The sequence below is a fragment of the Manacus candei genome, unplaced genomic scaffold, assembly GCF_025592945.1.
Source record: "Manacus candei isolate 608988 ecotype Guabito, Panama unplaced genomic scaffold, ASM2559294v1 h1tg000018l, whole genome shotgun sequence".
NCBI classification, from domain to species: domain Eukaryota; kingdom Metazoa; phylum Chordata; class Aves; order Passeriformes; family Pipridae; genus Manacus; species Manacus candei.
This window is the reverse complement of record NW_026138066.1, coordinates 4941401-4962749: the sequence shown is the minus strand read 5'-3', so window position 1 is coordinate 4962749 and position 21349 is coordinate 4941401. Positions and strand designations below refer to the sequence as shown.

Below are 21349 nucleotides of genomic sequence, written 5' to 3'. Positions count from 1 at the left end.
AAGATCTGGATCCACCTCTGAGCCAACTGTTGATAAATGCTGTCTCCACCCTTGGACATGGTTCTTATGAGCTGTTCTTTGAGCCCTACACTTTGGGAGGTGCCTTACAACTACCAAGGAATGAGAGAAGGAAAAGATGAATTATACCCTTTAGCTGTAGTGCATATCTGAAGGTTTCAATCAGTCTATTTTAAATATTTGCAAGCCTTGGCTTTTCCTGTGGACAGCATTGCCCACATGTTCTCTCTGGTGGAAATACCTGTTTATGGCCTCTTTGATATAAATAATGTGTCATGAGAGGCTCCTCTGTCATGTTCTTCATAGATGTCTTTTTAGGTCAGGGGTCTTACCAAGCTCTTAGAGTGTTTCTCCAAATTAATGGCTTCAATCTGTGGGCACTATTGTTGCTCCAAAACATTTCCAATGTTCAAACTATATCTTTCTTCAAACAAAATAACCCCAATGATTGCAGAGTTTAGGCTATGCTCTCACCAGTTTGGAGCAAAGGAAACAGTTTTCACTTTGTGACCCAAAACATCAGCCTGTGTTTGATTCTCAAGAATGCTGGGATTTCTCCTTGTCTGAAAACAAAGGCTGGTTTTAGACGAATAGACTCTGTAATATACTGATATTTATAATTACTTTTCTATTAATGAGTCTTATTTAACTTTAAGCTCATTTTAGTGTTTCTATGCTCCTTTGAATTTTTTCCCAATTTTGAGATATAAAATGCTGATTAATTAAAAAAAGCATCTCATTTCTCCTATTAATTCTATAAATGTAGCTCAAAGGCAGCAAAGAGTTCATGGAAATAACTGTTACATATCTTTCTAATTAATAACCTTAGGAACTTGCAGAATTTCAAGTAAAACTTATGACTGTATTGGCTTCAGAGTGATATAAGCATGTATTTATGGAATATTTTGGCTACAGTATTTAAAATATTCTTTTCTGAATTAAGGGACCTAAAAACTGATTTCCAGTTCACTCTTTTGTAGGTATTTAGGGACTTTTATTGTTTCCTTTTTTCTTAGTATAGATAGCAACTTGATCACATGATGTAATTGCCATGATTACCTCTCTTTGATGTTTTGAAATATCAGTACACTTCGCTTATCTCTTACTACAATCCCTATTCCTCTATGTTTGCAGCTATAATTGCCAGTGCACTACACACACTAGCTAAATCCCTTTAATCCTGCAGGTTTCATACTTTTCTTACCTCTCCAAGCATTTCTTACCTTGCTTTTATTAATAATTCTGTTCAAGACCTCCTTTATGACTTCAGAATTGTTCAAACTCCTATATTGTTGAATTAACAAAAAAAATTTAAAATTAATTGCGTATATCTGCCCATTTTTCATCCTAATTTAGTTGTAAAAATGCATCTCATTCTCCTTTAATAAAAACTGTAAACTTGAAGGGTTTTGAACTGTCTAATTTGACAAGAACCCTTTTGTCTAAAGCACAAGTTACACTACATGGGCTAATTGTTTTTCCCATATACGTATAAAAACAAGTGAATACTCAGTGATAGCAAAATCAGGTTATGTTTCAACTGTGCATATGTTCCTGTAAATTAATGGTTAATGATTATGTTCCTGGAAAAAAAAAAGGAAGCAAAAGATATTTAGTAGTTCTTAGGACTGGGATTTCAGTGCTGGTTGATCAAAAGTTATGCAGTTTGAAAACACAGAGAGTTCTTTTAGTTTTCCCTTTGCAGTAACTTTATTTCAGACAGAATTTTTCTTCTCAGACACAACATGTTGAAGCAAGAATAGAATTTAGGAGTTGACTGTTTTTCCTTAATCTTTTAGCAAGCTTTTACTCACTTTGTTGGGTTTTTTTGCTGTGCTCATTTTCCCCTTCAAGTTTTATCCGACTCTGTATAGGCTTTTTTGTTGCTACTTTCCTTCCTTTGCTTCTCTCACAGTCAGGGTACATGTGTGCTTTTTATCTTTGTTCTTTCTGCAGCTCCTGTTTACTCAGTTGAACCTCCACATGTCTTCTAAGATTACCACTTCCTGGCTCTACCTCCCTGTTAGTCTGACTTACTATAATTTCCCCATATCCCTTTTTTTCCTTAATTGTTAATGTCTTGTTACATCATTGTATTTTCCAAATCCATCTTTCATGTACAAGGCTGAAATACCTCTGGTTGACTTTCCAAGCACTTCTGCGTCTTTCATGCCATGTATTGATTTTCTTGCTTTTATTGCTGCAGAAAAGGTTTCATACCAGCTTATAAACACTCTTGTGTGCCATAAATCAGCCTATCTTGCACTGTGGCTGATTTAGGAGAATGTGAGAAGTTAGCAATTTTCTGACAATATCTTTGCTCCCTTGTGTCAGGTACATGAATGCTTTAGATGCTGGAATCACAGAGTTCTCCGAAAAACTGAAGTTCAAGGATATTTTAAGGACTCCAGAGCAGCTGAAAAGAACTGTGAAAAATCCAAACCGGAAAAGCAATGGTAAGGCTGACGGTGCACTGTCCTTGCAAGTAGGTTGCTTTTCCCAGGAAATCAAACCTACCCCTTAGTTAGGTTTTAGGAATAGCCTTTCACCAGACATGGTGGAAACACTGATATACCATTTTATATGGATGTAAACATAAAATGGCACAACATTCCTAGGTTACTCTCTCCACCCCCATAAAATATGGGGGAATATCCTGGTTCCAGAGAGCTTCTGGGGTGAATTATCCCATATAGGCACAAGCTCCTTTTTGTGAAAGATTCAGAAATCCAGGAATCACAGGTTCACCTAAGATGGGTTTTAAATACTAGAAGAATATAGATACTATAAGCTCTCTATCATTCATGTGTTTGCAGCCCTGGTACATATATGGGCCTCATTTTGCCATCAAGGGGCACTTATTCTGGAAATGACTGATCTAAACTAGAAAAACAGATCAATAAATACCTCATCTTCTCTTAAGACTGAACACCTGGCATCAGCAGGCCAAATGAGTGTGAGAGTAAGCAAGCTAATGAAACCATTACTTGAATGCCATTTAACCTAGAATGTTCATATCAGTAGTCCATATTGCATCAGAACTAATGCTTACTTCAGTGAGATAATAGTAATGCTCTGGTGCAGTCAGACAGAAAATGCTGTAGGTGTTGAGGTGCCTTTTACTACTTACTGTCAAACATCCTGGTCTTACTGCAGAGAGGCTGTAGCTCTGTGCCTGCATCCCAGCACAGCACAGGACAGATAATGTGCCTTAGCCCAGAATTGCTCTACTGCCTGCTACTCAAACATGGGGGAGCAGGCAAATATCCTCTCCTTGTCTGTACCTCTCACCAATCTGTTTCCATTTTTTCCCAATCTGTAGTGATCATCATGTGTGGCTCTCCAGAGGATGTCAGGACAGACCTAGAGACGGAGAAAGTGGATAATGACATTGTTATCATCCTGATAGATCTCTTCAAGTAAAGTATCACCTTTGCTTTTCCTCTTTTCTCTGCAGTTTGCTGATGGATACAGATAACGGAAATAGTCTGAGTGGAACTGTTTTGTTGAAGAAATGCTCTTTCACAAATTGTGCTTTATTGCCATATTTCCTCAGGTCTTGGCATTTATCTAAGCTGCTTAGTATTTAATTCATGGCACATCCTCTACAACATCCCCTATATTTCATGGAATATTTTTCTAAGGCAGTGACAGAGCAGGTTGGGGTAGTTCCTTGGTGTAGGAAGCCATGAGAGAAGCAGAGTCCAAAGTCAGAATGGTGATAAGCTGTTTATATGAGAAATTGTACATTTTTCAGATACTCTGCCCAACCAGACAACTGTGAAAATATGTTTTACAGATTTATCTAGGCTCCATTTGTTCAATTTTTAAATTATTTAAAAGACAGATACAACTGTTTTTCCACTTTATAACTCTTACACTTTATAACCATCTCTTCAGCATCTTTATAAGTACATAAATCTAACTTTTCAGAGAAGTTTCTTAGTATACAACCTAAGTTTTCTGTTGTTCTTCTTCTTTACATTGCTACAGAAATCTTTGTAGACGAGGACTGACATAAACTGGCCTTATCAATGGTAGCCTCAAAAGCTTTGGCTGTATATGAGAACGAAGAGCTGATCTTTGGCCCTAAGCCTAAGTGACACAGCACAGCTCATATCTGTATAGCTATGTGTAGATGTCCAAACCGGGTGTTTTGGATATGCCTCCAGTTGCCATAGCAAATCACACTCTGGGAGAAAGTTAATTGGCCCAGACCAAAAACATGCCTGGGACTGTGCTGGCAGTGTAATGGATGGATGATAACAAGGCAACTGTATGTGCCCATGTCTTGATTTTAATTATTTCACTGTTGGTGTAGCAAAAAGAATCCATGAACCTCTAGGGCCTGTGGGACTTCCCAGCTTGCATGTCTAAAGCTGACCTTGACAAGTCAGGGCTGAGGAACTTTGGATTAATGACTTCAGATACTTAACCTTTGGGTCCAAACTGGATCCTGTGGTTCAGGTTCTAATAGAATCTTCTCTGTCCTGTACACTTTGAGGTTCACCATATATGTTTTAGGCATTCCACCATTTTATCCAGGCTCTAGGAATCCCCACTTGCTTTTTTTGAGTCAACTGGCCACAATTCCTGTTTCTTTGCAAATGCACAATAGGGACTCTGTATGGGGGTGCTTTAACTTACTGGTGTTGCATATATAATTGTTGCATTAGGTAAGGCAGATTAGGGGCTTCTCTGCTGTGATATGAATCTTTCTGATGCTACCCAGCCACCTCAGCCTGTTTTATATGCTGCCCTCCTTAAATTTGCTACATACTCTTGATTTTGCTGAGTATCTCAAATCATGTTATTTTTCTTAAAACAGACAAAATACAGGCATGTGCTGGATGAATACTCAAGCTGTAGATGAGAGAGTAGGCAAAGTCCTGTGCTTCTCCAGGAGTGACATCCCTCTGACAGTGACAGATTTACATTTTCTTCAGTTTTGAGCCATCTAGCAGCCAACACATAAACATAGTCTTTAAGCTGCCCTCGGGAAAGGTGGGATGCTGTAGGATTATCTAGCCTAGTGGAGTCTAATGAAGTGTCCTTTTCAGCTGGCTAGTTTAGTCCAAGCCTGGATGAAAAACACTTTGAAATTCTTTAGGGTGAAAAGTACAATGTAAAAGTCAGAAGGTTCACAGAAAGGCAAGGATGGTGCTCTGGAGTCAAAATCCCGTTAGATGACCATGGAGCAAAGCCTGTGGTCTCCAAAAAGTCTTAATACAGTATTGACTGAAAAAATAAAAGGATGATCAAACATGAAGAATGAGAGAAGGCTCATACAATTATCTTCTTTTTATGGATCTAGCTATAGCAATGCCAGTTGCTGCCATGTGACACTAATATCTATTGCTAAATTCCTCCTTAATATGTGAGTCCAGTGGTGGCCAGTTTGTGAAGCACTTCCAGATGGCAGCTCAAGGTGATGAAACCAAAGATGCCTGAAAGCTACATCTTCTGCTTGCTCTAGCATAGTTTTCAAGTTCACACAGTTTCCTCTGATTTTCCTATCTCACTGAATTAAACAAATAAATCAATAAGCTGCTCTCTGCACTTCTCTGATTGTTTCATGCCCTCCTGTTAAATGCTTTTAGTGCAAATCTGCTGTGCTCAGTTCTAGCAGAAAATATCAGAATTAGAGGAACATGCAAAAGAGTGCAAAAGAGGTCAGAAACAGGCATAGTAACATGAAGAAACTATGATTGCAGTATTGTGGATTCCAAGAAGAGATTAAGTTTTAATATATATAAATTCTGCTTGAAAAAAAAAAGAGGAAATAAACAGGGCAGAAACCAAACAGTTACAATAATAACAATAATTTGCTGCAACTCTTGAGTGTTAGATTGCCAGATCTCTTTAATATTACCTTTTAATATATTTAAGCACAAAAGCTGGCATCAGGGAATAAGCAATATAAAGAGTTGTATGCATGATGAAATTTTATTTTTAGAATTACTGTTTTAACCTGTTAAATAACAGTGCCATTGGGAAGAGGTGAGTGATTCTGTCGTGGATACCACTGGCCCTGTTGTTGAGTGTTCATGGTGTTCTTGTGCTTTGCTTTGCAGTAACACGTACTTCAGGGAGAACAGCTCAGCTGACTACATGCAGAATGTACTTGTCCTGACTCTGTCACCAGCTAATTACAGCAACAATACTGTAATTAGAGACTACACAGAGTGTGAGGACAACACCCTGGTAACTACACTATTTTATATCTGATTATTGCATTCAGTTCATTCATGTTCATGCACTAGGAAATGAAACCTAAAAATCCTCTGTCATATTTCCATGCTGGTATTTTCTTACAGTGTCACAGGATGACATTTTGTCCTGATGTTATGATGTAAAAATATAGTATTGTAAGGCAAACATGCAGGCTGTCATATTCCTACTTTGTGAAATTCAACTCAAGCTTTTAATTTGGTCTTCAAGTGTCATATTCACAGGGTATGAGGGAGACTTATAGGTACATGGCTTTCCGACTCCACTTCTGAGTGACTGACAATCTTACAGGCATCACTTAAGAAAGTTCTATATATGTAATTGAGATGTGAGCATTGAAAGTTCAGAACTGGTAACTGTTCACTGATTTTTTTGTGCAGATATGTCTAAGAGGTGACAACCATTGCAGTTTCTGTCCAGGGGCTTTCCAGATAAACTTCATAAACAGGAACCTTTTTTTTTTCTGTTGGAAATATGTATTTTTTTTTAATTTCCAGAAAAGCAGAAACTGTGGAAATGCTGTATCTGCTTAGTGAAACTGATACTCCTGCCATCTGTCTAGGAACCAGGCCCTTCATGTAGAGTTCCTCCCAGGATTTGTGGCTTTGAGCTCCAGCTCTTCAGCAGGCAGCCTTAAGCTTCTGGCTGGATTTACATGGCTTCTAGATCCCCCAGCCTGGGCTCAATGCTTTTTGGGTGCCAGCTCTGTGGCAGGCTGCTAGAAATCTGGCACAGCTCCTTGCCCCTTAGCTGTGGCCATCTGGAAGCCCAGACTTGCTGGCACTGCACCAAATTATCTGCACAGAAAGTCTAATCCAAAGCCAGGATCTTTGGGACACACTGAGCAGAGCAGACCTGTCAAGAACCTAGAGTGTAGGATTTCTTGAATCCTTTGCACCAGGATCAGCATGCCAAAACTTTATGTTCATCTCTTGTAAGTTTTCATGACCTCCCTGTCTTTACACACCAAACATATATTACGTTTACCTTTATTTTTCCAAGTGAGAACACTGATGTGGCATTGGCCATCTACTCCCTCAGTTTCAGCAAGTTCTTGTCTTCCATGCTGGAGCTTCTGCCAAACACAGACAACCAAAGTTATTGTAGCTTTAAGGCAGAATCATGAACTCTCAAACTGCTGTTTTTCTTTTTCCTTTGTTCTAGATGGAAGATGACTTTCTTGTTGGCTATTCTAATGCAATCTTGCTGTTTGGGCATACTCTCAAGAAATTTATTGTCTCCCAGAGCCCAGTGTCACCTCTCAGTTTAATCAATGAATTCCGAGATACCACTTTTGAAGGTAAAATAAGTGCAGTCCTGTGCAGAGTTCATTAAATTGATGAGGGGAAATAAATTTGGGTTTAAACACTCCTAAGATAAGTAATTTCTACACTAAACAAGTCCAAGCCCTTCAATGAGTTTTTTCTTTTTATATAATTTTTACAAGGATGTTATCTTCAGTATTTGATGTTCAAAATTACTCGGAAGTCACTTAGCTGAGCTTTAATGAAGTAGTTTCAACCTTTTGCAGTTTACAAAGCCATGTAGGCCTGGGTACCTGCATGTGAGTGTAGGCCAGCTGGCAATGATTTGCCTCTTCTTTGTCAAGTTTCTTGTTCCTCTCACAGGTTGTCTAGCACCAGTGGGCTTTTATTTCGCAGGCCATGGGCTTAAAATCACAGAATTCAATCATTAGGAAAAGGCAGAGGGAAGACTTACACAAAGAAGTGATAACATTACCTCTCTGGGAGTATAGTCCCAGCTATTGCTTCACATCAGAGATCTGTACCTAACTGACGACTCAAAGTTTTTTGTTTATATCTCACCTACGTTCAGCAAACACATGTGTAGAAGTTTCTCAAATTTTTCTAAGAGGGCCTAACAGGTTTTGGGCTTATCTTTGTTTTAATCATGGTATCCCATACCTAGCAAAGTATGGTTTACTAACTCCTCCTGGAGACAGCATGCCTTTTTGAGTATCAGTAAACTTATCTCTTCAGTTTAACTCTAAATGTGAAAGTTAAATTGCACAAACTTTTTTACTTATCTGAAATACTGCACTGTAACACTCTCAATTATTTATTAGTTTAGTTTAAAAAAAAAATCCTAGAAGTGAGAGGTGTTGAATCACCCTCATTCTTTCTTGTGATGGAGGCTGATAGTAGTGATTTCATACAATGATTATTTTGGTATTAAAAAGGTGGACCATGAAAAACTTAGCATCAGTTTTTGAGGTGAAAAGGGAGAAGGTAATTCCTGAACTAAAATAATGATGACACTGAACTTCAGGAAAAATAAAAGAAGTCATCATCAACAGCAGCAAAAGAGCAATCTGAATCTGATCAAAAAGACGTTCCCGTAAAAAAGAAGGGGGAAAATGAAGGTGAGACTTTCAGGAGTGGTGGGTATTGGCTATGCTTGTGCTCCTGTTGAGACAACCAACTTCATGGGAGCAAAATCAAGCTGTGCTGAGGGACTTGGGAACCTGGTTAAAATGGTATTATTAGAGCCAAGCAAGTAGTTTTCAAAAGACTAAGGGGAATGAAAGTGTCCTTGTACTTTCTTTCTTGCTGATAGATTCAAACTGCAGGTGGAAACAGACTATTTCCTTTCTCACTTCTAAAATGGTCCCTTCAAGGGAGGTTAGTCTGACATTCTTGTTATGCTAAAGAAACCCGACAAATACATTTTCCTATAGCTAGAGGGAGACTTTCCTCTTCAGTGCAGTCAGTTCAACACATTTTATTGAATTTTGTAGAGAAAATGTAGTGTTGTATTAACAGAGAAGTAGTGCCACACTGAGTTGACACATATTCTAGCCTGTATATGAAGAAGAAAAATATCTTGAATATCAGAATCCTTTTTTATCCCATCCTCCATGCCCCATTTGTGTTTCTGAGAACACAAGCTCTCTGACTAATTCCTTGTGTCTGCAGGTCTACTGGGTCCTGTGACTCTAGATGAATTTGGAGACATTGATACCAATCTGACCCTGCTGTACACATCACCAACTGCAAAGCATGTACGTATGTCCAGAGAGCAACTGTTTGACCTTATATATGAAAAGAGAAACAAAATGTCGTGTACTATTGCATAAGAATGATGAAAATAACTACAGCAGGAGTGGTGGAGTGCCAAGGCATGCTGTGCATGCCAGAAGGGGGTCATGCGAGATGTGCTGGAGACTGACAGGATTGATGTCATCTGGTGATTCAGTAAGTGAAGTGCAGCTGGTATTTTCTGGGATTGGTAGATTTATTTTCAGAGAGAGGGGAGGAATGAGGAAGAATATGGCAGCCGAACAGATGGCTATGCTGAGAAATGCACCACTGTAGAAGAAAGAGCAAGAATTACTTTGAGTTTGGGTAATACATTTATTAAGGGTAGTCTGAAGCAAGGGACAAAAGAGGGACAGCACAGCTGCTGACTGCATTTCTTCTCTCCTACATCCATAGTTCAAACCTCTTCTGTATTTCAACACTCACAACAACGAGACAAACAAGGCAACTAACAGTCCGGATTTTATCTGGAAGAACCACAAGCTGCCCAGTGATACTCCAGGCACTGGTGAGACACCCATTAAATCTGCCTCTACTTTGAAGACAGGATCCACCTGCTGTGCAATCCAGCATGTTACCTTCACACTGCCCCCAGACAGTGACGCCAGGAGATGGGTGCAGAACAGCATCTTTCCTTCTCCTGCCCCATCGCTCCATGTTCTCTGCATCCAGCCCAGTTCTAAACCTTCCTTTCTGTTTAGGCACTGCTACTAAGTCTCTCATAGATTCCTTACTGTACCAGTGATCGTGGGGAATACCATGGGATGTTTCAGAAGAGGTCACCCCTGCGCAAATAATCTTCACTAGAAGATGGTGGTGATGTGAATTGCTTGAAAGACTGTTCAGGAAAGGCAGCAGAATTAAGGTCATGATGAGTTATCTGACTCTACATTTCTGTATCACTGATGGAGCATGGTGGCTTCTGCTTGCACCTTTATCCTTGCTGTAGGGAGCTAGGGAGAGGACACAGCACTGTACAAATTCAGGGTGCATCTCTGGAGGAGTCTCTGAGAATAGCTGACTGCAGAAAGACAATGGGAAACTATGGTTATCATAGAATCATGGCTCTATCTACACCCAAACTTTAAATCCGAAATCCCAGAAATCACCACTTCCTTTTCTTTTGAGTTTTTGGTGACACTTGAATAGAATGGATGAAGGCCCTTGTTATTCAGCACAGTAGGGTACAGCCTTATCAGTCTGATCAGATTGAGATTTTTTTTCCCCTTTAAGAATGCTGCCACATGGTGATTGGCAATGGAAGGGCATATGTTTCAGAGTGTGATTTGCAGAATAAAAATTATTGCAGTGGCAGTGGTTGCAAGAGTTAGTACACAGTGGGTTAGTGTTCACCTGAGTCATTTGCATCAGTGAGAATCCAAAGATGCTGCTGTTAAAGGTCTCTGCTAAAGGCCTCCCATTATTTTGCTGTACTGCATACCTTCATTAGGGAATAGGCAAAGCATAACTGGAGAAACAAACACCTTCTGCTAACTATAAGAGTCCATTCACAGTAAAGTGGTAAATGGATTCAAACATTTTTATTCCTCGGTAAAGTAAATCAGACACCCTCAAATTAGGTCTTACCCCTTCTAAGAAAAGCAGGAATAGTGGTTTATTGGCAGGGATGCACGGGAGCTGCCAGGAAAAGGCAGCAGCTCTGATAAGACTCCAGTTAGACAGTTCTGAAAAGAGCAGAGGGAGTTCACTGGAGCTTTCATTTTTCATCTCTGGTCAAATCTCTGGTCTCCCTTGGTATGACCATGAGTCCTGCCTGTGCAGAGATAGCAACACTGCACAAGTCAGCCACAGGGTCTCCCTGCATCAGGTCCCTGAGGAATGGGCTTTCTGACTCCAGTCCTATTCCCATCCATCCCTCGGGGCCCACAAAATGCTGTCTTGTCAGTGGATTTTTGTATCTTTCAAATATTTTCTTCAGTATGTTCTTGTTTGAAGCTGCTGCACAAGGACAAAAAAAGTGGGAATTGCAGAAAGCCAGTGTCTACAAAACAGTAGTTTAACATCTAGTGCTTAATGAAGGCCTGACACTGTGGCCAAGCCATACTAAACTAAAGTAAAACTTCCTCCCACAGGCACTTGATTATTTTGATTTGATTCACATTTTTAAAAAATAAACCTTTCTTCAGTGTGATTCTAAATAAATATATTCCCCCAAAAGAAGATGGCCAAAGTTGAAGTAATCACTTTAAACTTGCCAAAGCCAGTCAAAACTTTCCAATCAGAAATGTGTTTTTTCCTCCAGGGAGGTGAACAAACAGAGCAACCAGAGCCCTGCTCCTTCCTAAGCTGTAACTGAGAACAGCTGAACTAGTTCTGCTGCCTACCTTCCTCCTGGTATCCCGTGATAAACAAAGGAGTTTCATCCACGTTTTCCCATTATTCAGAGAGTTTTAGCCCTCACTCTAAACTTGGATAAAATTAGCCTTGAATACACAAACGTTTCTGGTTTCAGAGGATCAGGTAATTTGTGACTCTCTGTCTGCGTGTTGTAATACTAAGAGCCAGGAGGTGGTAGCAGAGCCTCAGGAAAGGGAAATTACGGTCCCATAGCGCTTTCATGGGAAACTACAAACTGCTCATTGTTAAGCTGCAAGCCACGATTCACAAACCTTAAGTTTTAGAGAATTCGTACAAAATGGCTTTGCACATTCTCAAGTATCTGTCATTTTATAGCGGTGACTTAACACCCTTCCTTGCGAACTAAAAGAGTAGTACTGATGGTTTTCAACAGAGAGGACCAGACTAATACTAAATTCCTAGGAGAACCTGAGACTGATGCTGGGATGAACACAGAGAAAGCTGGATCCAAAATCCAGAGAAGTTAATAAACCGAATTCTGTGTCAGATACAGACACTTAAATTGGTATGTTGAAAATCCTTCCTCAGTTGCTGCCTGATTCTGAAGGCAGCTAGTGTATGTAATTTTGGTTTTTATTTATGTATTAATTTTTTGGTGTGCTTTTATTTCTGTTTCTGGGCACAGACAGAATTGTGTTAGCCTCAGTAAGGCTGAGTAACTCGCTCTTTTACTACCCATAACCAACATGTCAGTCTGCAAAACAGGATTCTTCTCTGCCTTCTTTGCCTAAGAGAGTTGCTCAGTAGAGTAGGTACACTCTAGATGTGTGACCACCAGCTGCAGCTCTGCACTAATGGCCTGTTACTCTTCAAAGGAAGTTGGTGGCCACCAACTTTCTTTCCCAGTACCCCTGAGCTCCAAGAACAGACAAAAGACAGGCTTCAGCTCACTCTTCTACATTAAGACAATGAAAATTACAACCTTAAAAAGTCAGCTCCCAGCCTTGTTTGTCTTGCTTGCTTGCTCAGGTTTTAGAACCCTCATGTGCTCTGTGGTTTTTGGGTCTAAGTCCTCAGATTCCTGGAAAACAAGATTTTCAAATTGTTTGTCACCTGGCAGCTTCCAAGGACACTTGAAAAGCTTTGCACTGCCACCATATTAATTCTCCTCTATACCATATTAATTTCCTACTGAAGACTACAGCGCTCAGTTGCACTTTGTCATCTCAACAAAGTGTCTACAGAAGGGTTCAGAAATGAGTCCACAGTCTCCAAAGCTCTGTCTACAACTACAGAATTACTTTAAACAACTGGATTAATAAGGGGAAAACCCAGGTGTGAAACGTTGAAAAGTCTGTGTATGTTAAAAGCTGTATCATGATTTCCTTCCTTACCTCTTCTTGGATAACAAATTCATGTGAAAAATGCTTCTCAAATCCATAAGTGGCTGTACCCTGTATTAGCTGAAATTCTGGGTTGAAGCTTCAGGTGTATCCCATCCTGAAGCAAATTATATCAGTAAAGACTCATGGTGACGAAGGTATGGGTAGTTGTGGAAAATTCACTGCCAATAGTTCATTGGATGGGTACCCAGCAGGACTGAATCAGAAAGTCATCATTAAACAACCTTGGTAAAAGGATCGAACCCTTGTTCCCCATTTCAGAGAAAGCCTTATCCAAAGGAGTCAGTGAGGACCCTATTTTGCATTAAGCCCTGGTTATGCTGGAGGAAAACAATGACTGATTTCAAATAGCCATCTGCTTACCCCATCTCCATCTCTATCTTACAGAGAGCTGTACACAAGGGTTGCCTCCACCATCCACTCTTACAAAGTTATTACAAGGAGAAACTTGGTTACTTCATTTTAAAAATGTAGTTACTAGGAAAAGTCAGCTTTATTTCTGGACTGTCCTAGTTTGTTTTTAAAAAGGAGAACACCTGGAAACTGCTGCTGAGCAGATGTGAGATTTAGCGCTGTTGAATTCACCTCCCGCCTGGGTGTCCCTACAGAGTGCCCATGCCTCAGGTGGGGATTTAAGACTGCACTGCTCTGGGTCATGCTTCATCCTGCATTGAAAGAGGCAGGTGCATGCCACCTCTAGGCAGTGCTGGACTTTACCAAAGCCTCTCAATTTGGATGTGTCCAAAAATTATCCCTGGTCAGCTACTGTGACTTGCATGTGTGAGTGAGGGTAATTTCTTAAACACAATATTGCTTTTCATTATCCTCTGTCAAGTTGTTTATTTTTCATTTTTTCTTTTCTGCAGGCCCCCACGTCTTGACTATTGCTGTATTTACACTCACAGGAATTGTGATTTTGGTTCTGATCATCTCTTTGGTGATTCTAAGGTACCAACCCCTTTGTCTTTCTGTTTGTTTGTCCTTGAACAGTTTTCCTCCTAGGGCAATGCCTTTGATCTCTCCAAGAGTCATTCATTAGCTTACCTTACATACCTGCATGGTTGCCCTCAGTGTGAACTTTTAGTATATGCCAAGTAGTGCTTGCATCTGTAGCATTGTTATGACAGGTTAATAATGAAGGGAGAAGGTGCAGCAAGGCTCAGTGTTCTTGCATGTGCTAAAAATCTCTGATTCCTATACACAGAAACATGTGTCTCAGACCAGACTTCAGACTTTTTCCATTTTACTGCCCATCTTTTGCTTTCTTGGGGTTCACTTTTTTTTTAATCCTATTGGTGACATAAAAGTTCAGTCTATAAGGAAGTATTTTTCTTGGGTCACTGTAGAAGTCAAAACATCATGAGTTTTTGGTGTTTTCATTGCACAGATCTATTCCTTTGACTCAGTCCAACTCCTTGCATAACAATTCTTCTAACAGCTTGGAATTTCATGAATATAACACAGTCCAGCTTTATCATGATGGGAACAGCAGAAATAGAAATCAGTGATATCTCCTTTTGATGGAAGAAATCCCACCCTATTTCCAAAGTATATGGGTTTTTTTAATCTTTAAAAAATTGTCTTATCTGTGCATCTGTTTTCAGTCTATATCTTTGTTATATATCAGAGAACTTCAGAAAAAGCAAGAAAATCAGGTCTTAAGGAAAGTTGATTAGAAACAGATGCTACCCAGGCTCTCTTGTTTTGAGTAGACCCATCCGTCTTACTAACTAAAGCAAGGAAAAAATCAAAGACGAAGATATATAACTCTTACATATCCAGTTTTACTCAAGAAATGAAGGAGCTAATCATTGCCACATCTAAGCATTAATGCTTTAAACAGGTAAAGTTTGAAATGGCTATGAAAATAAATAAACATTTGTCTTGACGATATGGACTTGTAAAAGATTCTGTACTTTTCCACATTTGCAGATGCATAAAATCTAAGGATTCTGTTTAGATTATTAGATTATTATTGTATACTCATCATTGCAATATTCCCAGGCATCAAATATAGAAGAGATTTCTGGGAATTTTTTAGAATAAAGCTTGCCCTCTTAGTGTCAAAACAATAGTAAACCTCTCAACTATAATTGCTACCAAAGATTGTCCCCTAACAAGCAAAAGAGAAGAGAAACTCAGCTATGAAAATTGGCAAAATGCCTTATTATTCCTTCTTTATCTCCCAATTTTCTAGGACACTTGAACTATCCCACAACTACCTGTGTAGTTCTGACTGCAAAGTAAGAAGGCAAAGTCCTGAAAAACATACAACTAAATATTAGGCCTAGTAGATTTTAATTCAGTTTTGTATGTTCTTAATTACCAGCTGATACCAGTTTGAATTGCAGTACATCCTGGTGACACACACATCTTACAAGATAGAACTGAGAAATTATTGGTCTTCTTTTTCTTGTGCAAATATATGCTAAAAAGATATTGGAAAAGGGAATGTTATTAGGCAACAGTATGGGTTCTCCCATTTGGAGCATTTACCAGTTGTCATCAGTGCATTAGGATTCCTCTGCAGACTCTCCAGTCAGTTCTTGGGTTTTAGTAAAGAAGGGACTTGCATGACTAAGTGGGTAATTTGATGAGCACTAGTCTTCTTGCAGCTTTTTTCTACTTCTCTAAGAAAAGGTAGTGCCTGCTCTGAATTTCTGCAGGAAGGACAGCAGTTTCTTTCTCCCTGTTCCAGGGGCTCTTCCCTCATTTTTACAAAATGTGCAGAATACAAGGGATATCCACAAAAAGGCATCTCATCTCAACACCATTGTCACTTCCTCTCCTGGCATTGTATTCACACAAGTTCTTACTATCCACTGTTGATGCAATGATGTCTTTGGCTTGCATTTCTTTGTGGGACCTCTCTTCCAAGTACATTCAATAACATGGAGGAGAAAACTATATAAAATCCAGATGGCTCTTTGTGCTTTAAATTGTGCTGACCGCCCCTGAGACTGGCAATTGCAGCAGTTATTCTGCTAAATCTGTTCTGTTTCTCTGCTACAGAATTGAATGAGCATTTAGGCTTTCCCAAAGCTAGGGGAATTAAGATTATCCTCAAACTGGAAAACTGTGTGAGAGCCAGAGGGTTTGTGCTCAAGCATTGTCAACCTAACAAACCATTCCTGTGTCATCCTGACACTAGAAGCTTCCCTGTCCTAGTCTCCTGTTGTGGGTTTTGGTTCATTGGGAGGATATTCTGAAAGACTTCCCTGGTTTTTCAGGAAGTACAGGAGAGATAATGAACGCCGGTGGAAGAAATGGTCCCATATACCACCTGAGGAAATCTTGCCTCTGGAGACCAGTGAGACAAGTCATGTTAGTCTGAAGGTAAGAGAAGCACAGTGCCCAAAGCTGGGTCTTGGATTCTGTCTTCAGGAGACCATCAATGCTGGGGTGTCTAGAAGCTCTGACTACAGTGCAGACTCTGGCTCTGGTAGAACTAGGATCTGTTAATTTATTTTTTTTTCAACCCTCGCTTGCTATATTGAAGAAAAAGATTATTCCCCATCTATTGCTCCCTGATAGAATATACCTGTTCCTGTCAGTAAAGCTCATTTTGTGATGGAGGAATGGAGGGGTATTGATTTCCAGTCTTTCTCTGTTACAAATGATTTCCCTGTGCTTTGTTATGCCTCTGTAATGTCCAAGAGCATGAAAGCAGCAGGCAGAGGGCCTGGGAGTGGCGTGGATGTTCAACACTTTCTGGGGCATGTAGTGGCCCTCCCTAGAGAGAGAGGCTCATGCTTCTCTGTGTGGCACACACAGACATTATTAATCTCTCTGGATCTGTCAAGTGGGGAGTAGGTGATAATTGCAAGTTAATTATTCTTCTTTGTTCTCAGATCGACGAAGATAAGAGACGTGACACCACCCAGAGACTGCGCCAGGGCAAATATGACAAGAAGGTAACCTGACTGCAGTGTCCACAATCACTTCCTTGCCCTTATGAGGGCTCTTGCTGGGAGGAGGTTGTTTCACCTCCTCTGACCTTGCAAAATGGCTTGATCTTGTAGAAGGAATAAGCTATTTACTCCCTATCAGGTGATTTGTATTTTGCTTCCTGACAGGAGGCAAAATACTAGACTCCATGAACACCCAGCCCAGTCCAGGAGCACAGAAGCAGAAACACAGGGACCAAAAATCTGATACATTTTGGTACTGCGGAGATTAATAGATTAAGGGAGGTCAAGCCATTTACATAGCAATTCTTGTGCTTTCAGTAGAGCTGCTTGCCTACCTGAGGTATATTCATGTTGAGTTAAAATCTGCATAATCGACAGTTCTAAACAGTAAATCCTATGAAGAAAATATAACTCCAGTACTTATTAGCTGATAAACTGAAACTTCAACAGTGAAGCAGTAGGCAGGTGTTTCTGAAGTATTTCTTTGTATGGACATTTCTTGGAAAAGAAGGACGAATTGCTGTTGTACTAAAACTATGACTTTTTCCCCACTGGTATTTTTCCTTCAGGTGGTGATCCTAAAGGATCTCAAAAACAGTGATGGTAATTTCTCAGAGAAGCAAAAAATGGAACTGAACAAGGTACCTGTTACAATTAGCAACTGGACACAGCAGGATGGGATGGAAACTATGAGTGAAGTCATTGCTTTCCAACAGCCATATGCTTGTGCACGTTTGTGAGATGGATGGATAATGAGTTCCTCAAAGGATATTGTTTGAGGAACTTTCTCTTTGTGTGTGTGATCTCATCAACAGTTCAAGTCTGAATAGTATACCAATGAAGCTGAAGATGAATGAAGTAATTCATGTGCTGTCATATGGCCTTATTAAATACATTTTTATAGCTGATTCCAAAAGGCAATGCACTCTTTTAGCTCATATCCTGCTAAGTCATCAATAGCAGAATGTTGTAGTTAAATCTTATTATTGAATGCCAAGTGCAGCTCTTAAAATATAAGTAATACTCTGCTGGCTTGTGCATTCAGACTCTTCCAACATGGGACATGAATTTGGATGCAGTACTGCATCTTTTTTTGAATGGTTTTCTTTTCACACAACACAGCTATGCTGTGAATTCAATAAGCTGTAAAAATACCTCAAAGTAAACTATAGATGTCTATTTAAATGGACAAAGTCCATAATATCATGCAGCGTAATTAAATTTTTATTACTTGCTCATTTACTGACTGATTCACAACATTCTGTCACTGTCAGCTGGGAGGTTTGAGAGGCAATAATGGATATTATAGGGGGCTCTGGAATTGACTTGCAGTATCCAGCAGCAGCCACTTTTATCTCCCTAATCCAGAAGGCTCTGGAATAACAAACATCTTCAAGTACTTCACTCAGTGCCTTAGTACACACTGGTTTAAGGGAACCTCATACATCTTATCAGGGCCTGAGATAAAAAGCCATGTCGCATAAGTATCTGTGACCTGTGTTTCTGTATTAACAATGATTGCTTTTAAAAACAGATGAAATGTTTCTGCTCTAGCTCCTACAGGTTGATTATTACAATCTGACCAAGTTCTATGGCACTGTGAAGATAGACACCATGATCTTTGGGGTGATTGAGTACTGCGAAAGAGGTTCTCTGCGGGTAAAGAATTCTCCTTAAACCCCCAAATTATCAAATTTCAAAGTAAGAAAAAAAATCCCCACCTCTATGTCTCTGGCCCTCATGCAGCAGCTATGGACTGAGCAAGTGGTGGCAGGTTTCTGACTCCCAAGTTTTCTATCCCTTGCTTGGTTCTCTCCAGCCTTCCCCAGGTGTTGCTGTGTCAATTTGATGGTTCTCAAGCCGGGAGAGGATGAGGTGAGGTGGAGGCAAGGATAAGTACAAGCAGAGCTCTGCCCAGGCCACAGCAGCAACATTTGTATTGTGTCCCCAACTGGAAGCATATAGGATGTAACTTTATCTTCATTTTCCAAGTCGTAGCTGTTGTCTCTGCTGATGCCCTTGCGGACCCCAAAGTGCCTCTAGAGTGTGCAAGGACAGAGAAAAGAATATATCCATACTAATAAGGGACAACTATGGCAAATTCTGTGTTGTAAGGGACAACAACACTTTATTTTTGTTTATAAAAAAAATGGTAAATTGATGCCTGGCAAAAGTTATGAAAAGACTTATGGTTTATTATTACCAATATTATTTAAGTGCTAATCATGAAATGATGGTGGCATCAACTCTTCTGTGGGCATATATTGTCTCTGCTACTGCATTCATACAAAGACTCTCCTGTAGCAGCGAGGTCTCTGGAACAAACTCACAGCCAGGCAGCAAAATAACAGCTCTCTCTCTGAGTCCTTTTCTTGTAAAGTGGCATACTCATGGAAGTTTACTTTTAGCAGTAAAGTAAATGTAAGTGTAAAGTCAAGTCATAGTGTGACTGGCAGGTTAAGATAAAGGAACAGTCTACTTTGAACTTATAAGGCCATGAGTAAATTGGTAGGAAATGGATTGCGAGCACAAAACATGAAAAATCCTCTCCCTTCCTCTTACATGCCTTGACCATTTGTGTCTCCGTTATTTTGTTTTCTTAAAGACTTAGCTTAAGAACAATTTCACAATTTATCTTTAATTGCACAAAACCCTCCTTTCTGGAGTCCCCACTTTTCTAGTGCAAACTTAAACTATATTTCATATTCCCTATTTTTTGAGTCGACTTCTGTTCTAGTGCATGTACTCCCTGTAAAAAATAAAGTTGCTAGTTAAAAGGCTCTGCAATTTGGATACTCATATCTCATCTTCTGTTTTCTCCCCGAAAAACTTTTCTTCTCTTGACAGGATGTTTTAAATGATAAAATCTCCTATCCTGATGTCACGTTCATGGACTGGGAATTTAAAATCTCCGTCATGTATGATATTGCCAAGGTAAGTGGGCTGCTGACAGTGTGATGGGAATCAACCAATCTTGTCTTGCAAAACTGATCATCTGAGAAGTGTAGCTCTCAAGGTCTTCTCCTTCTTGGCTAGAGCTATATGTCCTTCCAGTTTTTTCTCCTCTGGGGACAAGTATATGAGGCAGGAGAAACCAGTGGCTCTCAGACTGAAGGAGAAAATAGGGGCCAGAGCTGGCTTTGGGCTTTTTATAAATAAACAAATAAGCATGCCTCAAAGAAATGTGACCCAAAGATCAGAGGGTTACAATCTGTTGACCAGTGGCTCTGATTAGTAGGGCTTAGGCAGTCACAAGATCTGCAAAACACACTACTTTCTGGCCTCAGGTAAAGCATACAAAGCAAAACTGTATTTTTTCAAATGACAGAAGTATTCTTATTTGTATCCAGAGATGGGATCAACTTTTCCTAAACAAATTGTTTATGTACCATCCTGACTTTTTCACTAAAGTGAGAAACTCTAGTTTCTCACTACAGCTATCCATTTCAAGCAGTTTGAGAGGGAAGAAATTAGTCTTTTATAGAAATCAAGGCTATTTTTCAGTAGCTTTCAACAGATCTTTGTACTTTAGGTCCTTGTTCTAGGAAGAATCAATATGCATGGTAAAGAAATTCTATTCTACACTGGAGACTTGTAACTGTTTAGCTGGTAGTTAAGAAGCCTTTGTAATTCGCGGGTATAATAATTCATTATACCTCTGCAGATAAATGTAAAGAATCACCTCTGTCCTTTGGCTAGTGCTCAGCTGCTCTCCTCTTCCTACTGCTGGTTTGCAATTGGACAGTCCCCCTGTTTCCCTACATCCATAAGTTCAGATTTAGTTTCCAAGATGAATGGCTCCACTGTGTCTGTTCTAAAGAGATATTGAAAATCTTGTGCTTTAATAAAGCCCCCTTAATCCAAATTGCCAGAGTTTGTTGGCCTTGTTAATGAGTTTCAAGTTCAGTTAACGTTCAGCATTATGTTTGACTTTAAATAGCAGCAGTGGAGTTTCCCTGCCTCCTCATAGCATATCAAAACCCAGGGTATTTTTAACCCTTTTCAGTTCACCTTCAGATGTTTACTTAGCAAACAGGGACTAGTACTGTCTCCGTTTATGAGGAGAGAGAAATCCCAGTCCCTCTGAAGGGAGTGATCAAATGCCAGTGACTGCACTGGTACCAAGACTTCACAACCAGTCATTTGCTGCACCATTGCTAAAGGGGACACAGCCCCTGAGGATGGATTGGTACACTGCATCTGTTCTCTGGAATGGCTCCTGAGCCTTATTAGCTATGATAGTAGAGATGGTTTGCAAAATCTCCTGTAAACTTGTATGTACCCAGGAATATCTGGAAAATTACTGTAGTTTGGATGATCTGCCAACCTCTCCTATTCTTAGACCTGATACTGTGGTGAAGCTTCTGGGACTTAGACACTTCCATGAAATTCTTGTATTGCTATTCCC

The 21349-nt window shown here is 39.8% G+C and overlaps 1 protein-coding gene across 2 annotated transcripts in view; it reads left to right on the top strand.

The window, feature by feature from the left end:
• GUCY2C (guanylate cyclase 2C) overlaps positions 1–21349 on the top strand; it is a 47575-nt gene that overhangs the window by 7339 nt on the left and 18887 nt on the right. For both annotated transcript variants that reach the window (XM_051784143.1, XM_051784142.1), the window contains 12 exons: positions 2353–2474; positions 3341–3437; positions 6093–6222; positions 7414–7549; positions 9186–9271; positions 9705–9816; positions 13897–13978; positions 16261–16366; positions 16882–16944; positions 17511–17582; positions 18496–18600; positions 19789–19875. In XM_051784143.1, the coding sequence (XP_051640103.1) occupies positions 2353–2474; positions 3341–3437; positions 6093–6222; positions 7414–7549; positions 9186–9271; positions 9705–9816; positions 13897–13978; positions 16261–16366; positions 16882–16944; positions 17511–17582; positions 18496–18600; positions 19789–19875 (1198 nt within the window). The remainder of the gene's footprint in view (positions 1–2352; positions 2475–3340; positions 3438–6092; positions 6223–7413; positions 7550–9185; positions 9272–9704; positions 9817–13896; positions 13979–16260; positions 16367–16881; positions 16945–17510; positions 17583–18495; positions 18601–19788; positions 19876–21349) is intronic.